The 19886-nt window shown below is 42.0% G+C and overlaps 2 protein-coding genes across 4 annotated transcripts in view; one reads left to right on the top strand and one right to left on the bottom strand.

Annotated features, from left to right (window-relative positions):
* Positions 1 to 9151: 9151 nt before the first annotated feature.
* LOC109928698 (CD276 antigen-like) lies at positions 9152 to 19425 on the bottom strand. 3 transcript variants are annotated; one of them, XM_020528652.2, is made up of 5 exons: positions 18363 to 19425; positions 15780 to 15862; positions 13825 to 14178; positions 10999 to 11286; positions 9152 to 9891 (listed from the first exon to the last, which is right to left on the bottom strand). In XM_020528652.2, exons 2-5 carry the CDS (start codon positions 15835 to 15837, stop codon positions 9740 to 9742), a joined length of 852 nt encoding a protein of 283 aa, XP_020384241.2. In that variant the 5' UTR covers positions 15838 to 15862; positions 18363 to 19425; the 3' UTR covers positions 9152 to 9739. The 3 variants fall into 3 exon arrangements, with proteins under 3 accessions (XP_020384241.2, XP_048469208.1, XP_048469207.1); XM_048613251.1 differs by lacking the exon at positions 18363 to 19425 and adding an exon at positions 17829 to 17957; XM_048613250.1 differs by lacking the exon at positions 18363 to 19425 and adding an exon at positions 17747 to 17906.
* LOC109928582 (F-box only protein 39) overlaps positions 18309 to 19886 on the top strand; it is a 115348-nt gene continuing 113770 nt past the window's right edge. Inside the window, exon 1 of the mRNA XM_020528531.2 lies at positions 18309 to 18434. The gene's annotated coding sequence lies outside the window, so the exon portion shown is untranslated. The remainder of the gene's footprint in view (positions 18435 to 19886) is intronic.

Below are 19886 nucleotides of genomic sequence, written 5' to 3'. Positions count from 1 at the left end.
AAAGCAGAGGTAGATAGATTCTTCATAAGCAAAAAGATTATCAGGATAGGCAGACATACAGAGTAACCAGATCAACCATATTCTTGTTGCATGGTGAAGCAGGTTTGAGAGGCCTACTATTGCTCCTTATTTATAAGTTCATTTACAAAAACAAAATTGCTAAAATAACTCAGCAGGTCTGGCTTTTTTATAAGTTCACGTGCTTGTTCACACTGTTGTCAAGTGAGTCAACTATATTGCGGTTGCAAAATAACACCAACTTTTTTTGCTGTGACTTTTACAGAAAAGTATCTTTTTAACAAAATATTCTTGCATTATGACCATATCATTTGACCATTATACCTTCAAAAATCAGACCATATCTACAGATAATTACCTCTGTAATATTTTTATGCTATCATTGGAAGCTGAACCAGTATTTACATTTACTCTTACCAATTTTCATAGATGCTCCATAGAAAGCATCCTATCTGGTTACATCATAACTCAGTACAACAACTGCCCTGCCCATGACCCCAAGAAATTACAGAGTTGTGAATGCAGGCCAGTCCATCACGAAAACCAAGCTTTCTTCTATTTACTCCATCTACACGTCCCACTGCCTCAGGAAAGCAGCCAACATATTCAAAGACCTCTCCCACCCCAGTTGTACTCTCTTCCACCCTCTTCCATCGGGCAAAAGATACAAAAGTTTGAAAACATTACCAACAGATTTAAGAACAGCTGCTTCCCTGCTGTTATCAGACTTATGAACGGACCTCTCATGTATTAGAGTTGATCTTCCTCTAAACCTTCTCTGTAGCTGTAACACTATATTCTGCAGAGATGGTAGGAACTGCCGATGCTGGAGAATCTGAGATAACAAGGTGTGGAGCTGGATGAACACAGCAGGCCAAGCAACATAGGAGGAGCAGGAAAGCTGTATCTCAGTACATCTGACAATAATAAATCAAATCAAATCAAATTTTCAAATCAAAATTTAAAATAGCAGGGCCGCATTGAAAGGGAATTTGCCATATACATTAATCAGTCTAACTAACCCTGAAATTAACTCAATCACATAATTAAACAAATGGTGTCATCTTTAAAGAGGTACTTACTCCTGTAAATATCTTTGACAGCATTAATTTATGGAGTTTTGGACCTTACTCATGTAGTACTTATGATTCAATTTCTTCATTTCTGAGATCACATCTGATTACATTTGTGCAACTTATTTAAGACAGATTCCACAATTATAAATAATAAATGAATCTCATTAGTTTTAACTCCCAAAGACAAGAACAAACCTAACTTCAGCAATTAAAAAGAGTCTATAATTGCAGAAATCTTAATTAATAACACAAAATGCTGGAAATGCACAGCAGTCAATCAACACCTGAAAGCAGATGCAAAGTTACTACTTCCAACGGAACCCTTCATCAGATTTCCCATTCAAAGTTTCCACTAGATGTGTTAATTAGCCTTTGCTTTATGGAGAATGAATAACATGTTTTTATGATCAGCTCTGATAGCTGTCAACATACTGTACTTTGCTGTTAGATTTTTGTCTTGCTGTTGCCAATGCAGATATTCGACCCACTTTCAAGTAGGACGTTTCTCTCAAAACAAATAGCCCTGTAGATGGTAATCATACCACACCAGCTTTCACAATCATTTAACATATGGTTACTATTCCAGCTGGTTAGTGCACACATCATTCCTGGTCCTGAAGGCCCCTGTCACTGACTATGAGCCATCTTCCCGAGTTACTTTGTTGAGAGTTTCACAGAACCTCTGGACAAATATCATAAATAGACCTTTTCTTTGGGATCTTTTACTGATTTTATGGTGTGGGACCAGAGCAGTAACTCTGTAAATTTGTCCAAAATACCCACCAGAATTCATGAAACACAAAGAGAAATTGCTCCAGAAACACAGCAGGTCTGGCAGCATCTGTGTGAAGAAAGCAGAGTTAATACTTTGAGTCTGGTGACTTTTCATTAGAACTGTTTGCAGCTAGGAAAAAATGGTATTTATGCTGAAAGTGTGCAAGGTTGGGGGGAGCGGATAGGTGGAGATGGAGACCAGGCAGTAAGACAGAGAGAGAAGAAAGGGGTAGGTAAACAAAAGAGATAATGCATAGCACACCAGGACAGAAAAGCTGAACAAATGATAATAAGAGCTAAGAGTGGGAGAAAATGGATCAGCTATACTGAATACAAACCAAATAATGGGATAGTCCTTCTAAGTGTACCTACAAATAGGTGATTGTGCTAAAAGCAGCCCATATGTCATAACAGAACTGGGAGTGAGGGTGGGTAAAAACATGGAAGGATTGAATCAGGCTCTAAAGTTAGTGAACTTGATCAAAAACAGAAGTTACTGGAAAAACTCAGCAGGTCTGGCAGCATCTGTGGAAAAAAAAAATCAGAGTTAATGTTTCGGGTCCGGGGACCCTTCCTCAGAATTGATGTTGAGTCCTAGAGTCTCAAGGATTCCCAAATGGAAAATGAGATTTTGTTCTTCAAGGTGGCACTGAGGCTCGCTGGAATACTGCAGCAGGCAGGTCTACATCTGAAATGTTGGCCAGGAAACATGTGGTGTGTTGAAGTGGCAAGCAACTGGAAGCTCAGGGTCATTTGTGCGGACAGAATATAGGTGTTCTGCAAAGCAGTCACCCATCCTGTGTTTTGTCTCCCCACTGTACAGGAGACAACACTGCGAACAGTGAGTACAACAGATTGAATGAAGTACAGGTAAATAACTGCTTCACCTGGAAAGTATGTCCAGGGCCTTGGATTATGATGAGATAGAAGAGGTAAACGGACAGGCATTACACCTGTGATTGCATGGGAAGGTGCTGTGCGGGTATGAGATGTTGGGACTGGGGGAGGAGTGGATCAGCGTGTCTCAGAGGGAACAGTCCCTGCAGAATGCTGACAAAGGGAGAGGAGGGAAAATGTGTCTGATCTTTGGAGGTGATGGAAATAGTGTCTCATAATCGTTTGGATGTGGAGGCTAGCAGGGTTTATCTTCAACCTATACTGCCAGAGAATATTGTGCCAAGAAAGTAGGGCCTAAAACATTCTTACAGATTAAAAGTATCAAATATTATAAGAGTGACATATTAAGTTGTTTTCAATAGTGCGTCCTCCTTGTAACAGAACTTGTATGTTTACTCAACATGGTCATCTGTTACTCATTCTTTCCTTAACTAAATCAACCAGTAAATCAGCTAAGTATCTCAATTAGGTGCTCATTACTTGTTGTGATTGCACATCAAGAGAAAACATACTAATTAGTGAGCAACTAAGATGTAGAACATGTGACCAGCAGTCTAACTTACAGCATCAAGGAGTGGAGCTGTGTTTCCCTGTAATAACAGTTTGTCACAAATCTACCTACTGCCCAATCCTCTAACAGACTTTCAAATAAATGGATCAGTTCTGAGGAAGGGTCACTGGATCCGAAATGTTAACTCTATTTTTTCCTTCACAGATGCTGTCAGACCTGCTGAGCTTTCCCAGCAACTTTGTTTTTGTTCCTGATTTATAGCATCCGCAGTTCTTTTGGTTTTTATTCAAATAAATGGAACCCATTTCGTGTTATATCTCAGCACGTTAGGAAGACATAGTATGTGACCTGAGTGTAGAAGGGTGCAGAAGGGTATAATCACCATCTTACTTGGGTTCATTTGAATCATGGTCAGAGCTCACACAACACCAGGTTATAGTCCAACCGGTTTATTTGAAATCACAAGCTTTCGCAGCGCTGCCCCTTCATCAGGTGAAATCACCAGTCACTTCACCTGAAAAAGGAGCAGTACTCCGAAAGCTTGTGATTCCAAATAAACCTGTTGGACTATAACAAAAACAGAAGTTTATGGAGAAGCTCAGCAGGTTTGGCAGCATCTGTAAAGAAAAAAATCAGAGTTTAAAAAAAATCAGGTCTGGTGACCATTCCTCAGTTGGACTATAGTCTGGTGTCATGTGACTTCTGACCTTGTCCACCCAGTCCAACACCAGCACTTCCACATCTCTTGGATCATGACATGCTAATAGAAACATGTGACTCTATGTAACGTAATAGCTTAATATTGGCCTAGCACTAATGTCCCTGTGAATGTAAAGTTTGTATATAATAGATAACTCTATAAAGAGCTGTCCAATTCTTCCGTATCACATTAATGACATCTTAGATTTTTAGGCTTCAAGGGTTAACAAAATTATCATGGTTAGCAGTGGTGGACTTCAATGCCATGAGAGCAGATATTTGGATAACTAATTGAAGATCAACTGAATGGCAACTCTGGATATCAGAGAATTCAGAAAGTCAGCAACATCAGGTTCTTTGGGTAAAGACAGGTCCGTGACCAGCCAGAAGACAGAATTAATTTATTTAGATTAGAGATACAACGGATTTCCAAACATGCCTGTACTTAACAATAAAAAGCTGAGGTCACAAATACAAGAAAAACTAACGGCTATACTGCGAACATTCTATCGTTCCCTTTCTTTAAATAAACAGCCAGTTTTTTTGGCAGTTAAATAATCCTCAAAGCACAGATCTAAAGTGCTCTAAAAAGTAAATATAGTGGTTTTCTGCATTAAAACAACATACCTGTTTCAAGATATCAGCTAGCTTTCCCATTATCTTTTTCCAAATCGGCACGAAAGTAGAGGGAAGACCACATATGCTGTTTTCACTCATTAGTTGGCATGAATGTCACTTACAGGCAGAAACTTGCAACTAAAAACCTGGAATTCAGAAAATACAAGCCTGCAGTTTTCAAAGTGACACTTTTAGAATAGAATAATCAAGGGCAGTAAAAGAGTAGCAACAGGGAAAAATAAAGGGAAAGAGAAGCAAAAAGGGAAAAAGAAAAGGAAAAAGAAGCAAACCAGTAAAAGCAATAAACATTACACTATATTTTACTGCTTAAAGAAAGGCAATGATCTGCAAAGATAAACAGAAGGCAAGCATTGAATTATGGATTGGGTATCAAGTGACGCTTTGACTGAATTATGACTGTTTAAAAAAAAAACATGCAATTCTGTTTTACAAACTGAGCAACAGACAATCCCAAGAAATCTTGCTTGCAGTTGGCAAGGAGGGGTTTTGCAGAATTAATAGGTCTGGTCTGTCCACCAATGATCGGAAAGATCTGAAAAGTTTTCTAAGACCAGCCCAAGGAAAAAATTAACCTCAGGATTAATGGATTCCAACTCATGTCATACTGAAAGTAATCCCAAGAGTCTGTTGACCAGTTTGTTGGAAGATGCCACATCAAAGATGTGAGCACTGTCTTTCTGAAGAGCTACAGTCAGACAGGCTCATTGACTTAGTTATGGTCTCTACACCAATTAAAGCTTTTAGTAACGCTCTTCCGGGGAAGGAAAAGAGCCCTATGGTTGATGCCATACTTGAGGATGGACACAAATAAGGAGTCATTGTGGCAGGCCAACAACAATTACATGTTATTGGTGCAGCCAACACTTTGCCACTGTCAGCAAAATACACCGAACCAACCAAATCAAAATCAGATGTGGTTTGCTGCACCTACAAAAAAGACTATCCAGTTTTTGTTAATATCTTGAAAGCAGGTGGCACCTAGGGATATTGGGCACGCACCTTCATCTGGTTTTTAAGGCTAATTCAGAGCCTGGAGCAAATCACAGGTGACCAACAAGATGGTACACTGGTAGCAAGGAAAGTGTTAAAAAAGTGCACATATACAAACACATCTGTGAGATTTAGAGACAACCAAGTGAAATGTAAATTTCAGAAGATGACCAAGTTTACCATATCATTAGCCTTAGCCAGCATGTCAGTGGTATAAAGCAATCAGAAGCTTTTATGACCATTAATATCATGTGGATTGAAAAGGCAGGATGACAAATTAATAGCAAAAATTGACACAGGACCAGTGGCTATGTCACTGGACTAGTAATCCAGAACCCTATGCCAATGTTCTGGGGGAAATGGTTTCATATCCCACTGTGGCAGTTGGTGAGATTTGAATTCAATAAAAACCTGGTTTAGTGAGCTAGCCTAATGGAAATCATGTCATCAAAACCCATTGGTTCATTAATGAGCTCAAGGGCATTAGAACACTGGAGTACAAGATTGTGCTGCAGAGCACCACATCTTAGGAAGAATGTATTGGAGTAAAACATAGGTTTATAATAATGATACCTACACTTCAAGGTTGTGAGGAGAGATTATACAAATTAGGCTTGTTTTCTATAGAATTTAGAAGGTTAGAGGGTGATCTGATTGAGGACTTCAACCTCTAAGATCAACATATCCTTCCTAAGATGTGGTGCCCAGATCGGCTGACAGTACTCCAAATGGGGGTCAAGCCAAGGTTTGTACAACTGCAGCATAGCCTCTGCAGAACATTCTTGCACTTGTGTTCTAATGCCCTCAAGCGCATTAATGGGTTAATGGCAAATGGGTTTTTATGATATGATTTCCATTAGGTTAGCTCACTATTCCAAGTTTTTATTGAATTCAAATTTCACCATCTGCCACAGTGGGATTTGAAATTATTTCCCCAGACCCATTAGCATACGGTTCTGGATAACTAGTTAAATGTTCAGGATATTAATGGGAAAAGACAGGGTACACAAACTATTTCCACTGGTTGGGGATTCTAGAACTCAGGGGCATAGTCTGAGAATTAGGGCCAGACCGTTCAGGAGTTAGGAAGCACTTCTATGCAGAAAGGGTGGTAGATGTTTGGAACTCTCTTCCACAAACTGCTGTGGATGCAGGATCACTTGTTCATTTCAAATCTGAGACGGATAATGTTTGTTAAGCAAAGCAATTAAGCGGCATGGGCCAAAAGCAGGTATATGGAGTGAGGCCACAGATCAGCCATGATATCACTGAATGATAGAACAGGTTCAAGGGTCTGAAAGGCCTACTCCTGTTTTTATGTTCCTATAAATTTGTTGTCCTTACCCAGTCTGGCCTATATGTGACTCCAGACACACAGCAATATGGTTGACTCTTGACTGTCCAATTAGGGATGGGCAATAAATGCTGGTCCAGATAGTGATGCCTGCAATGAACAAATTAAACAAAAATAGAGGCAGAAACATCCCAGTCCGAAATGAGAACTGCTAAGTAAAGGGAACCACATTTTTTACTCCAAGTGTAGCTACTGAACATGAGCAAATTGAGCTACGACATAATGATGTTAGGGATGCCTGTACCTGGGGGAAGCAATGGCCTAATGACAATTATCACTGGACTGTTAATCCAGAGACCCAGATAATGTTCCAGGTTTGAATCCTGCCACAGCAGATGGTGGGATTTGAATTCAATAAAAATCTGTAATTAAGAGTCTAATGATGACCATGAATCCATTGTTGATTGTCAGAAGAAAAACCCATCTGCTTCACTAATGTTCTTTAGGGAAGGAAACTGCCATCCTCACCTAGTTTGGCCTATGTTCTCTGTCTCTCAAGTCATCACTTACCATGCTCACTGCCAGACCTCCTGTGGTTATGTTTAATAAAGCCACCCAGATGAATATTGGCTTACTGCAGAAGATCTGGCAGTGAGAATGGTAAGCAATGACTTGAGAAACAAAGAGCAAAGTTCAATAATGGGAGCTCCTTAGCTGATTGGAAGATAGTAAAGAAGAGGCCCTATCTCAAAATAAAAACTTTTGTTGATAGTTCCTGATTCTACTTGACCCTGCCATGATATTCCCAAAAAAACCTTTTTTTAAAAATTCATTTGTGGGACATGGGCATTGGCTGTCCCTAGTTGCCCTTGTGAAGGTGGTGGTGAGCTGCAGTCTATGCGCTGTTGGTAGACCCATGATGCCCTTCGGGAGGGAATTCCAGGATTTTAACTCCGCAACAGTGATAGATTTCCAAGTCAGGCTGGTGAGTAGCTTGGAGGGGAACTTGCAGGGGGTGGTGTTCCCATGTATCTGCTGCCCTTGTCCTTCTAGATGGAAGTGGTTGTAGGTTTGGAAGGTGCTGTCTGAGGATCTTTGATGAATTTCTGCAGCGCATTTTGTAGACAGCATACACAGCTGCTACTCAGTGTCGGGGGTGGAGGGAGTGCTTGTTTCTGGATGTGGTGACAATCAAGTGGACTCCTTTGTCCTGGATATTGTCAAGCTTCTCGAGTGTTGTTGCAGCTGCAGTCATCCAGGCAAGTATTTCATCACATGCCTGCCTCGTGCCTTGTAAACGTGGACTGCAAAACTCTTGAGAGTTGCTGTGAATCATGAGTTATGAGGGATATACTGGGTGTGACAGAAAAAAAAGCAGCCGTCACATTACTGAAAGAGATTGGATTCATGTCCACAAGCACATATTGCGCTGTGGGCATTATTATCCTATCAAATCTGACAGATCTTACAAGTGCTGTAAATTCTTTACTCATCCAGAGGAAGCGCTGTAGGGGCACTAATTCCACACAGCACCAGAATGTAGTGAGAACTTCCACCCTTACGGTAAACCCAATGAAAAAATTACTTAGATAGCAAGAACTGCAGATGCTGGAGTCAGAGATAGCAAAGTGTAGAGGTGGAGGAACACGGCAGGCCAGGCAGCACCAGAAGAACAGGAAAGCTGACGTTTCAGGTCGGGACCCTTCTTCAGAAATGGCTTGGTTACTTAGAATAAGTCATTTAGTAGTGTCAGGAAAACAGTTACATCCCCTTCAACAAATTCATAATTAGCTTTAGTAGCCCTGAAGAGCTAATTTTGTATTCTGGAATATAAAGTTTCTCTGTACACAAAAATGCACTCATTTAAAAAGATACTTTTCTCTTTCTTGAAATCCTTACATTTAGTTTAGCATCTACCTAATTTAGTCATAATTTATTTCGGTACCTGAAAATTTAAATTGTGATTTTAACTTCCTCACTAGCTACATGTCGATAGCTCAAGGCTATCTGCTTGACTTGTCACCAAGTTTAAACTGTTGTGAACAAAAGGCTAAACCATGCCACAGAAATAGCTTTTGAGGTTAGTGGCAAGCATTCTGGTTTTGATGTAGATTGCAAGAGTTTGGTGGCAATGTGCCTGAGGGACTACTACTGGCTCAGCATTGTTAACCCAAATAAAAACTGAAAGAACCGTGGATCTTGTTAACCCAAATGGTACTCTGTACCCTCCGTTCACGTCAGTAGTTGTACATGTATTGGTTGACAATTTTATTTCTGATTTAAGTACAGCATTGAAACGTAAGGAGTAAAAATGAAAACAATGTTCAGATTTTAAGTAACATTTAGGTAAAATTTAAAATACATTCAGCATCTAGAAATGACTGATCAGTATCTCAGCATTTTCATCACTTTCACACAGTTTTAAAATGGTCTGGTCCACAACAAATCACCAAACACTCCTCTTGCTGTCTTTCCCATGCAGTCACTGAGGGCTCTTCCATATGTTAGATAGTATCTGTCATTGACTGTTACAAGCATTTCCTTATTAATGCAAGCTTTCAAGGATCAACGAGTACGACTGTAAGAGCCGGTACAGATTTGATGGGTCAAATGGCTTCCTTCTGTGCTGCAAAGACTCCATGACAACAGATAGATTCCTCGCAGCTTCTGCATGTGGACCACTGGGCAATATTACAACCATTCAAACGCCATCACCGGAATGAAGCATTCAAAGTGTGTCTCCCACATGCAACCATCACAACACTACACAGATTGAGACTTCCACTCCACTGAAGAATCGATTAGGGCCACCATCAGCTTATGCTGGACATTGCAGTGATCTCATGGCAAATTTGGAACAATGGTTTCTATGCTCTTTGCTTTAATATATTTATTACATAATAGTATAGCCAGTGCGATTATCATTAATACACTGCCCACAATACTAATTGAGGGAGTTATCCAGTGCAATTTTGACATCGAAGTGCCACATTCTGAAAACAGAAATTTTAAAAAAAAAAAGAAGAGAAAAGGAAAGTTTTATTAATTGAATATAAGGAAACACAAAAACAATATACCATAAAACTGAGGCAGAAAGTACTGCAAGAATTCAATAAGTCTGGCACCATCTATGGAGACAGAAACCAAGTTAACATTTTGGAGTTTGAAAATGACTTCTCTCTGTCCACTGATGAGAACAGGCTTGGTGACTTTCTCTAGCACTTTGCTTTTATTTCAGATTGAAAGCATCTGCAGCATGTTGCTTTTAATTCTTCTTCAAAAACAGCTTGCATTAATTTTGAACGCAGCTTACTGGTGGGTAGTTAGCATTAGAATGATGAGAATCAACAAATTATTTAACTACTCCATCTGATATTAAGTGTACCATCCAGGCAAGTTTCCCTTCCTTTTTTTTTTATTTTGTAGACTAATTTTCCAAAATAATAAATTGTGACTCAATCTTTGACCATAATATAGTGGGCTCAACTGTAATTGTGGCTGATGATGCATGCATCTGCAAAGCAATAAAACTGTCAGCTGGGATGTTTCCAGCGTGACATATACTGTGTAAGGATGCTACATGATTGAATTTGAGAATATTATGATTGCCATTCAGAAAATATTCACTCATCATTCGACTATTAATTAAATCTGGCTTATTATTATTAATTACCAAAATACAATATGTTCCATTTGCTTATTGGTACCAGGAGATAAGCATGAAGGGGTGAAAAAGTGGAGGCATCAAACATTTGGATTCCTTGATCTGATATTGGCGGGGGTGGGGCGTCGGGTCCTAACCCAATTTACATCCCAAAGATATTTTTAAAAATCCTTAAAACCTCCAGTGCCTTCCTAGATCTGTTCATGTGCTCAACATATGCTACATAAGCTGCTAACAGTTGGAATAATAGTACCAATATGACAACTGGCCTACATACCCTGGTGACTGATTCTGTAATTGCACTTTTGTGGACAAAAAGGTCTGTTAAAGCCCACTATTAATCTACACCCAAGCAATGACATGTAGGAGTGTTATCATAGCCTCAGACCTTCAGGAGAGACAAAAAATTGGTGAGGATAGAAAAACAAAATCTTACCTTTAGCTATCAAAGTAAATGTCCTAGAGATGGTTTGATTAACAACCACATTTCTTAAAACAAACGTATAGGTTGAATTGTTCTCCATGCTGTTGATTTCCATGGTGCTTTGGACTGTGTACAGTCCATCAGCATCTTGCCGGTAGGAAGTGTTGGACAAAAAGGAAGCATCTTTGTTGTCTCCAATGTACCAAGAAATATCAGCCTTAGGGTAGCCACTGGACTCAAACGTTAAACTGGTGCTGGATGGTTTCTGCTTGATGATTAGCCTTGGCTCACTGTAGAATGCTGTGAAATTCAATAAATCAGTCAAGATTTACTTCCTCAGTAATAAATGACACAACTATTGCCTTTTGCAATGGCCCTCTAAGTCCTGCAGGCAGTGTGGAAATGTCATAATGCTATTAATGATGACAATGCACTGGCTCATGCAGAATGGAAGTTAGTATCACTTAAAGCCAGACCTCACCTCTAAAGGGCGAGGTGGATTCTGGCTGGTGACTCTGCACACACCATACCTCAATGGTGAGATATGTCAAAATTACAATAAATGGTAACTCACCCAGTGTGCATCATTCCCAATTATCCTGGCAGGAATCATGACGGGTTTATTTTGAACAAGGATCCTGTTGAACTAAGTCAATCACCTTCACAATCCCTGGCAGTCCAATCCTCACCCAGCTCTAAGGCTGTAGATCTGGTTCCAAGATGTGGTAACATTCTTTGTGTGTTGCACAACAAGCACACAGCTTTTGGATTAGGTGAAAGGTATGAGAAATGCTCACGGAAAGCCTTAGGTATATAAACCATCTTCCGTGCCATTCCTGCCTGAATTACGGTGGCTCAGTGGTTAGCGCTGCTGCCTCACAGCACCAGGGACCCAGATTTGATTCCAGCCTTGTGTGACTGTCTCTGTGGAGTTTGCACATTCTCTTTGTGTCTGTGTGGGTTGCCTCTGGGTACTTCACTTTCCCTCCACAGTCCAAAGATGTCCAGGATGTGTGGATTGACTGTGATAAATTGCCCAGTGTCCAAAGATGTGTAGGCTAGGTGGGTTAGCCATGGGAAATGCAATATTATGGGTCTGGGCGGGATGCTCTTCAGAAGGTTGGTGCAGACTGAATGGGTTGAATGGCCTCCATCTGCACCAATGGATTCTATGAGTTGTAGGTCATGCTAGCCATGCTTGCATCTGGAATCCTTGCTGAATGTGCAGCCCATCAACGCACATGCGTGGTAACAAAGGGACATGTTTCTGCATTGCTGTAACTGAGAGTAATTTTTGGATATACAATACAACACAGGAACAGACCCTTCAGCCCACTAAGCCTGCACCAATTCCTACTCCTTACTTAAACCTGCTACTTATTGCCCATACGCAGTTTCTATCCTTCTGTTCGCCTCCATTTCATGCATCTATCAAGACATGCCTTAAACATTGCTAAAGTGCCCGCTTCCACCACCTTCAATGGCGTTGCATTCCAGGCTACCTACCCTAATTATGCCTCTCATAACTTTGTTGACCTCTATCAGGTCATCCCTCACCCTCTGTGTTCCAGTGAAAACAATCCAAGTTTATCCAACCTCTCCTCATAACTAAAATGCTCCAAACCAGGCAACATCCTGGCTAACCTCTGCACCCTTACCAAAGCATCCACATCCTTCTGGCAGTATGGCAAACAGAACTGCATGCAATATTCCAAATGTGACCTAACTAAACTTTTATACAGCTGTAACATAATTTGTCAACTTTTATATTCGATGTCTTGCCTGGTCTTAGGGAAAAAGTAAATAAAGGGCCAGAGATCATAGAACCAGCCAAGAAGAATATTTGATGGGCAGATCCTTCTTGATCTGGTCTTGAATTATTTAGATGTAAGTAAAAATTGTTGTGAACATTGAGAATCACATTTTGTATTGCTTTTGGATGTATCCAGGGAAAAGATTATAATCCCTCAAATGCTGTAAAAATCAATTTCTGAACTCATTTGTTCACTCCCTTCTCTAAGTGAACTTTTAACAGGATCAGGAGGAGGATGGGGCTCACTGACTGCTTATTTGAATGTACTGAAGTAGTGTTTAAACAGTTCAATTTAAGTTCTCTCATTCTCTGTACCTCTGGTTTTAATTTTAACATTATTATGCATTTATACATAATGTTTGAATGAATGAGCAATGAACTTTTGTATGGGCAATAAAGTGAGATTGCAAGGGCTCTTGTGGTGCAGTTGGAGTGTGCCTACCTTTGAGCTGGGTAGGCCTAAATTCAAGTCCCACCTGCTCCAGAGGTGTGTTATACTATCTTGGAATAGATTGATTAGAAAACACTGAAGTGAGAGTTTGGATTACACTACAATGGCCTGTTACTCATTTGCACTTTGCAAACAAGCAGGATGTTTTGCTGGTGACAAAATCCCTACAGCGTGAGAAACGGCCATTGGGCCCATCAGGTCTGCACTGACTCTCCAAACAGCATCCTACCCAGACACTGGCCCCCATCCTATCCCTGTAACCCTGTGTTTCCCATGGCTAATCCTGCTAGCCGGCACATCCCTGGACACCACGGGCAATTTAGCATGGCCAATCCACCTAGCCTGCACATCTTTGGACTGAGGGAGGAAACCAGGGTGCCCGGAGGAAACCCACACAGACACAGGGAGAATGCGCAAACTCTACACAGATGTTGGCCAAGGGTGAAATTGAACCCGAGTCCCTGGTGCTGTGAGGCAGCAGTGCTAGCCACTGAGTCACTATGCTGCTCCATACGCAAAACGGTACTTTCAGGTATGATGTGAAAAAGAAGAGAAACATGTTACATCTATTTACCTGCAAGAACAACAGTAATTATTTCTTCACCACTTCCAGATGCAGTGCTGACATAACACTGGTATTTTCCACTGTGTTTTAGCTTTACTCCTTCTAGTCTTAGGGAAGCATTTCCACTTTTAAACTCTTCTGGGAATAAACTTGTTATGCCGGAATAATTAGGATTCTGCTTGTTTAGCTGGTCTCTCCCATAATAGTAACTGTGGACAACCTTACTGGTGTTGGCAAGCTGCCAGTTGATAACGATGTTCTTCAAAGGTGACTCTTCAGTCACAGTGAAATTGCATTCCAGCACAACATCTTGGTTAAGGATAACTATTACTTGCTCTTTAGGCATTAGGACTTCGAATCCCTCTGTAAATTAAACAGGATAAATAAAATGTCAGCAAATCTGATACAAAACCAGAAAACACTCAAGGAATCCATAGCAACAGTTGTAATAAAAAGCCCTGCATTTACAGGAGAGGTATCAGATGGGCCAAGGTTGGTACTTAAGGATTCCCTCCTGTCACCACTAAGATTTTTACCATGAGCTGTCAGAATAAGTCTCTGCTATGGAGCTGGCCGAGATCTCACCTGTTTCAACACACTGTGCTTAACAAAGCAGTAAACACCCCTTTCGCCTTGCTCACCCTGTCATCCTGATCCCCTGTCTGCTGGTCCTCGGCAAAATTCCTGGATTTACCCCAAAGCATCACCCACTGCAGAGTTTGCCAACTCTGACCATGCCCCTCTTCAAAACACTCAGCTCTTGCACAAATACAAATGGCACCACCAGAGAGATTACTCAATCACAGACTTGCAAGTTGTTGATGGTCCCCTACAATTGCAGTGGGTGTTGTGGAGAGCTCTGGTCTCCTGCTGAACACATGTTCAAATGTTTAAGAGATAATATTGACTCTGCTTCTAAAGGGTGGCACGGTGGCTCAGTGGTTAGCACCGCAGCCTCAGCGCCAGGGACCCGGGTTTGATTCCACCATCGGGCAACTGTCTGCGTGGAGTTTGCACATTCTCCCTGTACATGTGCTGGTTTCCTCTCAGTCCAGAGATGTGCAGGTTTAGGTGGCTTGGCCATGCTAAATTCTCTAACATTCAGGGGTATGCAGGCTGGGTGGGTTAGCCATGGTTCAAAACCGCATGTGTGGGAGCGGATCTGGGTGGGATGCTCTTCAGAGGGGCAGTTAAATAAAGACCTGGAAGGATTCCTAATTCCTTTTCTCCAGGAACTGCCTACAGTAGCCACCTGAGCTGCTGGCTGACAACTGTCAGAAGTGAAACTTCCTCGAGATAGGGACAGGCCCAAGCCAATTAATGCGGATTCATGATAAAGATAAATTGAGGTCAGTCAGGGTGGGTGGAATAATTGGAAACAGTTGACCAGGTCAAAAAGCAGAATAGTACTTGGAATCATAACTAGCTCGAGTTGGCTTAAATTAGAAAGAACATTCTAACCCAAAAGTATCCAAGTTTTAGTCCTCACTGTATCTCAGGTGCAGACCATGGAGCCTTGTTGGCCACAAAATAGAGTTTTAATCAATGCTCCCAATAACTTACCATTGACTAGCTGCAGATTGAATTGGAGCATGGTTATCATACAGAAGGTGTTGTGGTATTATCGTGCAATGAGTACAGTCCCTACCTCTGAGCCAAAAACTCCAGGTCAAACTGCCGTCTCTCCAAAATTAGAAGGGGGTGCTCACAACATAATGATAAGCCTTCCAATACACTAGTTAAGTGCGAGTGAGTCTTTTGTTCAGTGACAGCCTTGAAACTACTGTTCCAGGAGAGACAAGATTTGGAACACACAAATGCACGCGTCTCCAGGTCTGTACTGCAGAGGGAGGCAATTTGTCTGATCGAGTTCATACCAGCTCTGTACAAATACTGACCAATGACAAACAGGAAAAGCTAAAAATCACATCAAATTTCTTAAAGTTAAGGTATTGATGACTTACTACTTAATGCCAGTCGTCCCCACAGAACAAGAAAACTGAATTGAGAGATCTTTTGCATCACTGTTCACTTTGCTGAGAAGCTCCTTTAAGAAAGAAATACAAAATATGGGAATAAAGAACCGTAATTATTAAATGTGCTGATAAACATTAATCAACAGAAACTTTCCCAAGAGTCCATTCTACATTTGTGAACCTTGAAAATGAATCACAGATGGTTACAGCTCAGGAGGAGGCCATCCAGCCCATCCTGTCCCTGCTGGCTCTCTGCAGGAGCAATTTGCCTAGTGTCAATCCCTGGCCTCTTCCCATAGTCCTGCAGATTCTTCCTATTCCAATTCAATTCTTTCTTCAATCTTTGATTGAACTTGTGTTCTCCACATTTAGGCAGGACATTCCCAATCTCTATTGCTTACTGTGTGGAAATTCCTCCTCACGTCTCCGTTTTCTTTTTCTGCAAATTACCTTAAATTTATGTCCTCAGCTCCTTCCGCCAACAGAAACAGTCTTTCCCTGCCTACTCTGTCCAGAGCCCTCATGATTTTGAACACTGCTGTCAAATCTCCTCTCAAACTTCTTGTAAACAAGAAAAAAACAGTCCCAACATTTCCAAACTTCCTACAAAGCCACCATTTCTGCCACCTCCAGCGAGATGCTACCATCAGACACATATTCCCCTCCCCTCCCTTGCCAGCCTTCTGCAGGGACCATTCCCTCTGGGACACTCTGGTCCAATCCTCCTTCACTCCCAACACATCCTCACGGCACCTTTCCCTGCAACTCCAGAAGGTGCAACACCTGCCCATTTACTTCCTCCCTCCTCAGTATCCAAGGCTCCCAAAAACACCCTCCAGGTTAAGCAGTGTTTTACCTGCACTGCACACAATCTAGTCTACTGTACTCACTGCTCACAGTGTGGTCTCCTCTACATTGGGGAAATGTAGCATAGACTGGGTGACCACTTCGCAGAACACCTACATTCTGTCTGTAAAAAAGCAAAAGACCCTGACCTGCCAGTTGCCTGCCACTTTAACACACCACTGTGTTCCCTAGCCAACATCTCTGTCTTAGCCTTGCTTCAATGCTCCAGCAAAGCTCATTGCAAGCCAGAAGAACAGCATCTTATGTTCTGTTTGGCAACTCTACAGCCTTCTGGACTCAATATTGAATTCAACAATTTTAGGGCTTGAGGCACCTTCTCCCATATGTTCACCCACCCCCTACACACCAGGCCTCGTGATCACATAGTCTGCCATTACACACAACACATTGTTAGCCACAAATAGTCCCCATAAGCAGCCATTCATTCTCCCAGGCTGATTGTTACCCACTCCTCATCTGTCCCATTGCCCTTCTCTCTCTTTAGGCTCTATCTCCACCTATCGTTTACTCCATAGCCCGCCCCCTCCTCACACTCTATCTTCTGCATACGGTCAAGGAAGCACAACAACACCTCTACTTCCTCAGGAGGCTAAGGAAATTCAGCATGTCCATAAAGACTCTTACAAATTTTTACAGATGCATTACAGAAAGCATCCTATCTGGATGCATTGCAGCGTGATACAGCAACAGCTCTTCATAAGACTGAAAGAAACCAGAGAGTTGTGATCACAACTCAGTCCATTACTCAAACTAGCCTCCCAACCAGTGACTTCATCTGGACTTCCAGCTGCATCAGGAAAACAACCAACATAATCAAAGACCCCTCTCAACCCAGTTATACTCACTTCCACCATTTTTTGCTGGGTACAAGATATAAATATTTGATTACATGCACAAACTGATTCAAGAGCAATTTCTTCCCCACTGCTATCAGGCTTTTGAATGAACCTCTTTAATGTTAATCTCTCTCTCTCTCTGCACCTTCTCGGCAGCTGAAACACTGTACCCTGCAATGTGTTGTTACCCTTATGCGCTGGTATAACAGTATCTGCCTGTATAGCACATTTAGACAACACTTTTCATTGTACCTCGGTACACGTGACAGTAATAAAACAAAAATAAAAAAAAAACATTTTGCTAGCTATCATCAGTTTTGAAGAGTCACAGGACCAGAAACAAACTGATTTCTCTCCATGTATGCTGCCAAGCTTTCTCAGCAATTTCTGTTTTTGCTCCCAACTTTTCCGATCTTCCGGCATAACTGAGGGAACTCAATCCCGTGATTGCTTCCGTCTCCCTCTCCGATGATATCTTTCCCAGAGTATAACGCCCAGAGATGGGGCGTTGTCTGTAAATTAGACATGGGCGGGCGGCTATTCGGCAAAAGGAGGCATCACAGCCTGGTCTCACTGCCGTCGCTTGATGGGCCGAATGGAATCCAGGCAACGTTGGGGATTACGGCGTGGAATTCGATTCGATTCAAAACATTGCCGAAGAGACCAAAATTGTTAAAGTCAACGCCCAGCCCTCCCTTCCCCAGACTAAAAGCAATTCCGTTTCTAACTCCTGCACGGAGCACGGGAGGGTTAATAACGGGGCTCGCTCCTGCAAACTTTCACACTGGAGCCTGGACTAACAACCCAACTGCAACGTGAAGGAAGCACAGCCAGACTCGCAAAGGTTAACCAGCAGCAATATGCTTACCTTCTGGAGCCGGTTTCCTCGGGATCGAGCACGTTAATAACCCCGGGACACTGCTATCGCAGGAGAGGGACGGTATGAGCTAATACTGCGCTGTTTTGTCTTTAAACTTATCTCTGACGCAGCCATGTCCCTGTAACCATGGGCTGTTCCTCTTGGCAACGGGATCCGTATCAAAACAAAACACAACACAACAACCCACTGCTCTAATCCCGTTTAGTACCAGCTCTGAATATACAGCCCAGACCGAATTACAGTGAAACTGACGATTTAACCCTTATGATTTTTACAAACAAAACTTCGGCGATTCCGACATTCATTCTGCTGTCTCAGGAATGAAACTCTTCGGCTTTTCCTGGGAAGGTATCCCAGGATTCAGCCAACCGAATCCCTTTTCTGATGAAGGGTCTAGGCCCGAAACGTCAGCCTCTCTGCTCCTATGATGCTGCTTGGCCTGCTGTGTTCATCCAGCCCTGCACCTTGTTGCCTCGGATTCTCCAGCATCTGCAGTTCCTACTATCTCCGAATCCCTTTCCCAACTGCCTGCATTGCCTGTATCTCCGTTTTTCAAATACAGGGACCACACATCTACACTGTAGACGCTGTTGCAGCCTCACCAACACTCTATAGAGACAGCTGTAACAGTGTGGAGCTGGAGGAGCACAGCGGGCCAGGCAGCATCACCTTCTGAAGAAGGGTCCCAACTCGAAACATCGGCTTCCCTGCTCCTCTGATGCTGCCCGCCCCGCTGTGTCCCTCCAGCTCCACACTGTTCTCTCTGACTCCAATGTCGGCAGTTCTTACTAACTCTATAGAAGGGTCTAGGCCCGAAACATCAGCCTTCCTGCTCCTCTGATGCTGATTGGCCTGCTGTGTTCATCCAGCTCCACACTGTTTAGTCATCCATTACTGGTTGCTAAAATATTCTGAACCTCTGGGCCTGCCTTTCTTCCCCCATTTTGTATGCCTTAGTTTTTGATTGGATACTCTCCTTGACATCTTTCTCATTGATTCCTTCTTTTTGACTGGAATAATTTTTTGTTGAACACAATTAAATATCTGCCACTGCTTATCTATTGCTATTCTCCTTAGTTTTATTTGTTTTCACAGCTGCTTTAGATAACATTTTCTTCATATCTCTGTAATTGCTCTAATTTAAGTCAGGGACACTAGTTTGAGACCCAAGTTGCTCTCCCTCAAATTGAATTTGAAATTCAGTCATGTTGTTCTCAATAGCCCCTAAAGGATTCCTAACTGTGAGATCTCTTATCAATCCTACGTCATTTCACATTGCTAGATCTAAGATAGTCTCTTCCTGGGTCAACAGCACCTCATATTCTGCCTTGGAACCCTACAAACCAATGGTCTCAATGTGGACTTTACTAGCTTCAAAATCTCCCCAACCCCCGACCTCATCCCAAGACCAGCCACCCCTCACATCACCGCCTCATTGACCTGTCTGTCTTCCCTCCCACCTATCCGCTCCTTCCACCTCACTGACCAATCCCCGCCCCTACATATCTACAC

This window comes from Rhincodon typus, chromosome 27 (assembly GCF_021869965.1).
Source record: "Rhincodon typus isolate 14 chromosome 27, sRhiTyp1.1, whole genome shotgun sequence".
NCBI lineage: Eukaryota > Metazoa > Chordata > Chondrichthyes > Orectolobiformes > Rhincodontidae > Rhincodon > Rhincodon typus.
Note: the sequence above shows the minus strand (reverse complement) of the source record. Positions and strands in the feature narration are given on the sequence as shown.

What these genes read in the sequence shown, in the direction of transcription:
- LOC109928698 (XM_020528652.2), bottom strand. Translation starts at nt 15,837, where the DNA reads ATGCAAAAGATCTCTCAATTCAGTTTTCTTGTTCTGTGGGGACGACTG. An exon ending in GGGACGACTGGCATTAAGTA is followed by an intron (nt 14,179 to 15,779) that starts GTAAGTCATCAA and finishes TTTAATTTACAG; the next exon opens with AGGGATTCGAAGTCCTAATG. An exon ending in AATTACTGTTGTTCTTGCAG is followed by an intron (nt 11,287 to 13,824) that starts GTAAATAGATGT and finishes TGAATTTCACAG; the next exon opens with CATTCTACAGTGAGCCAAGG.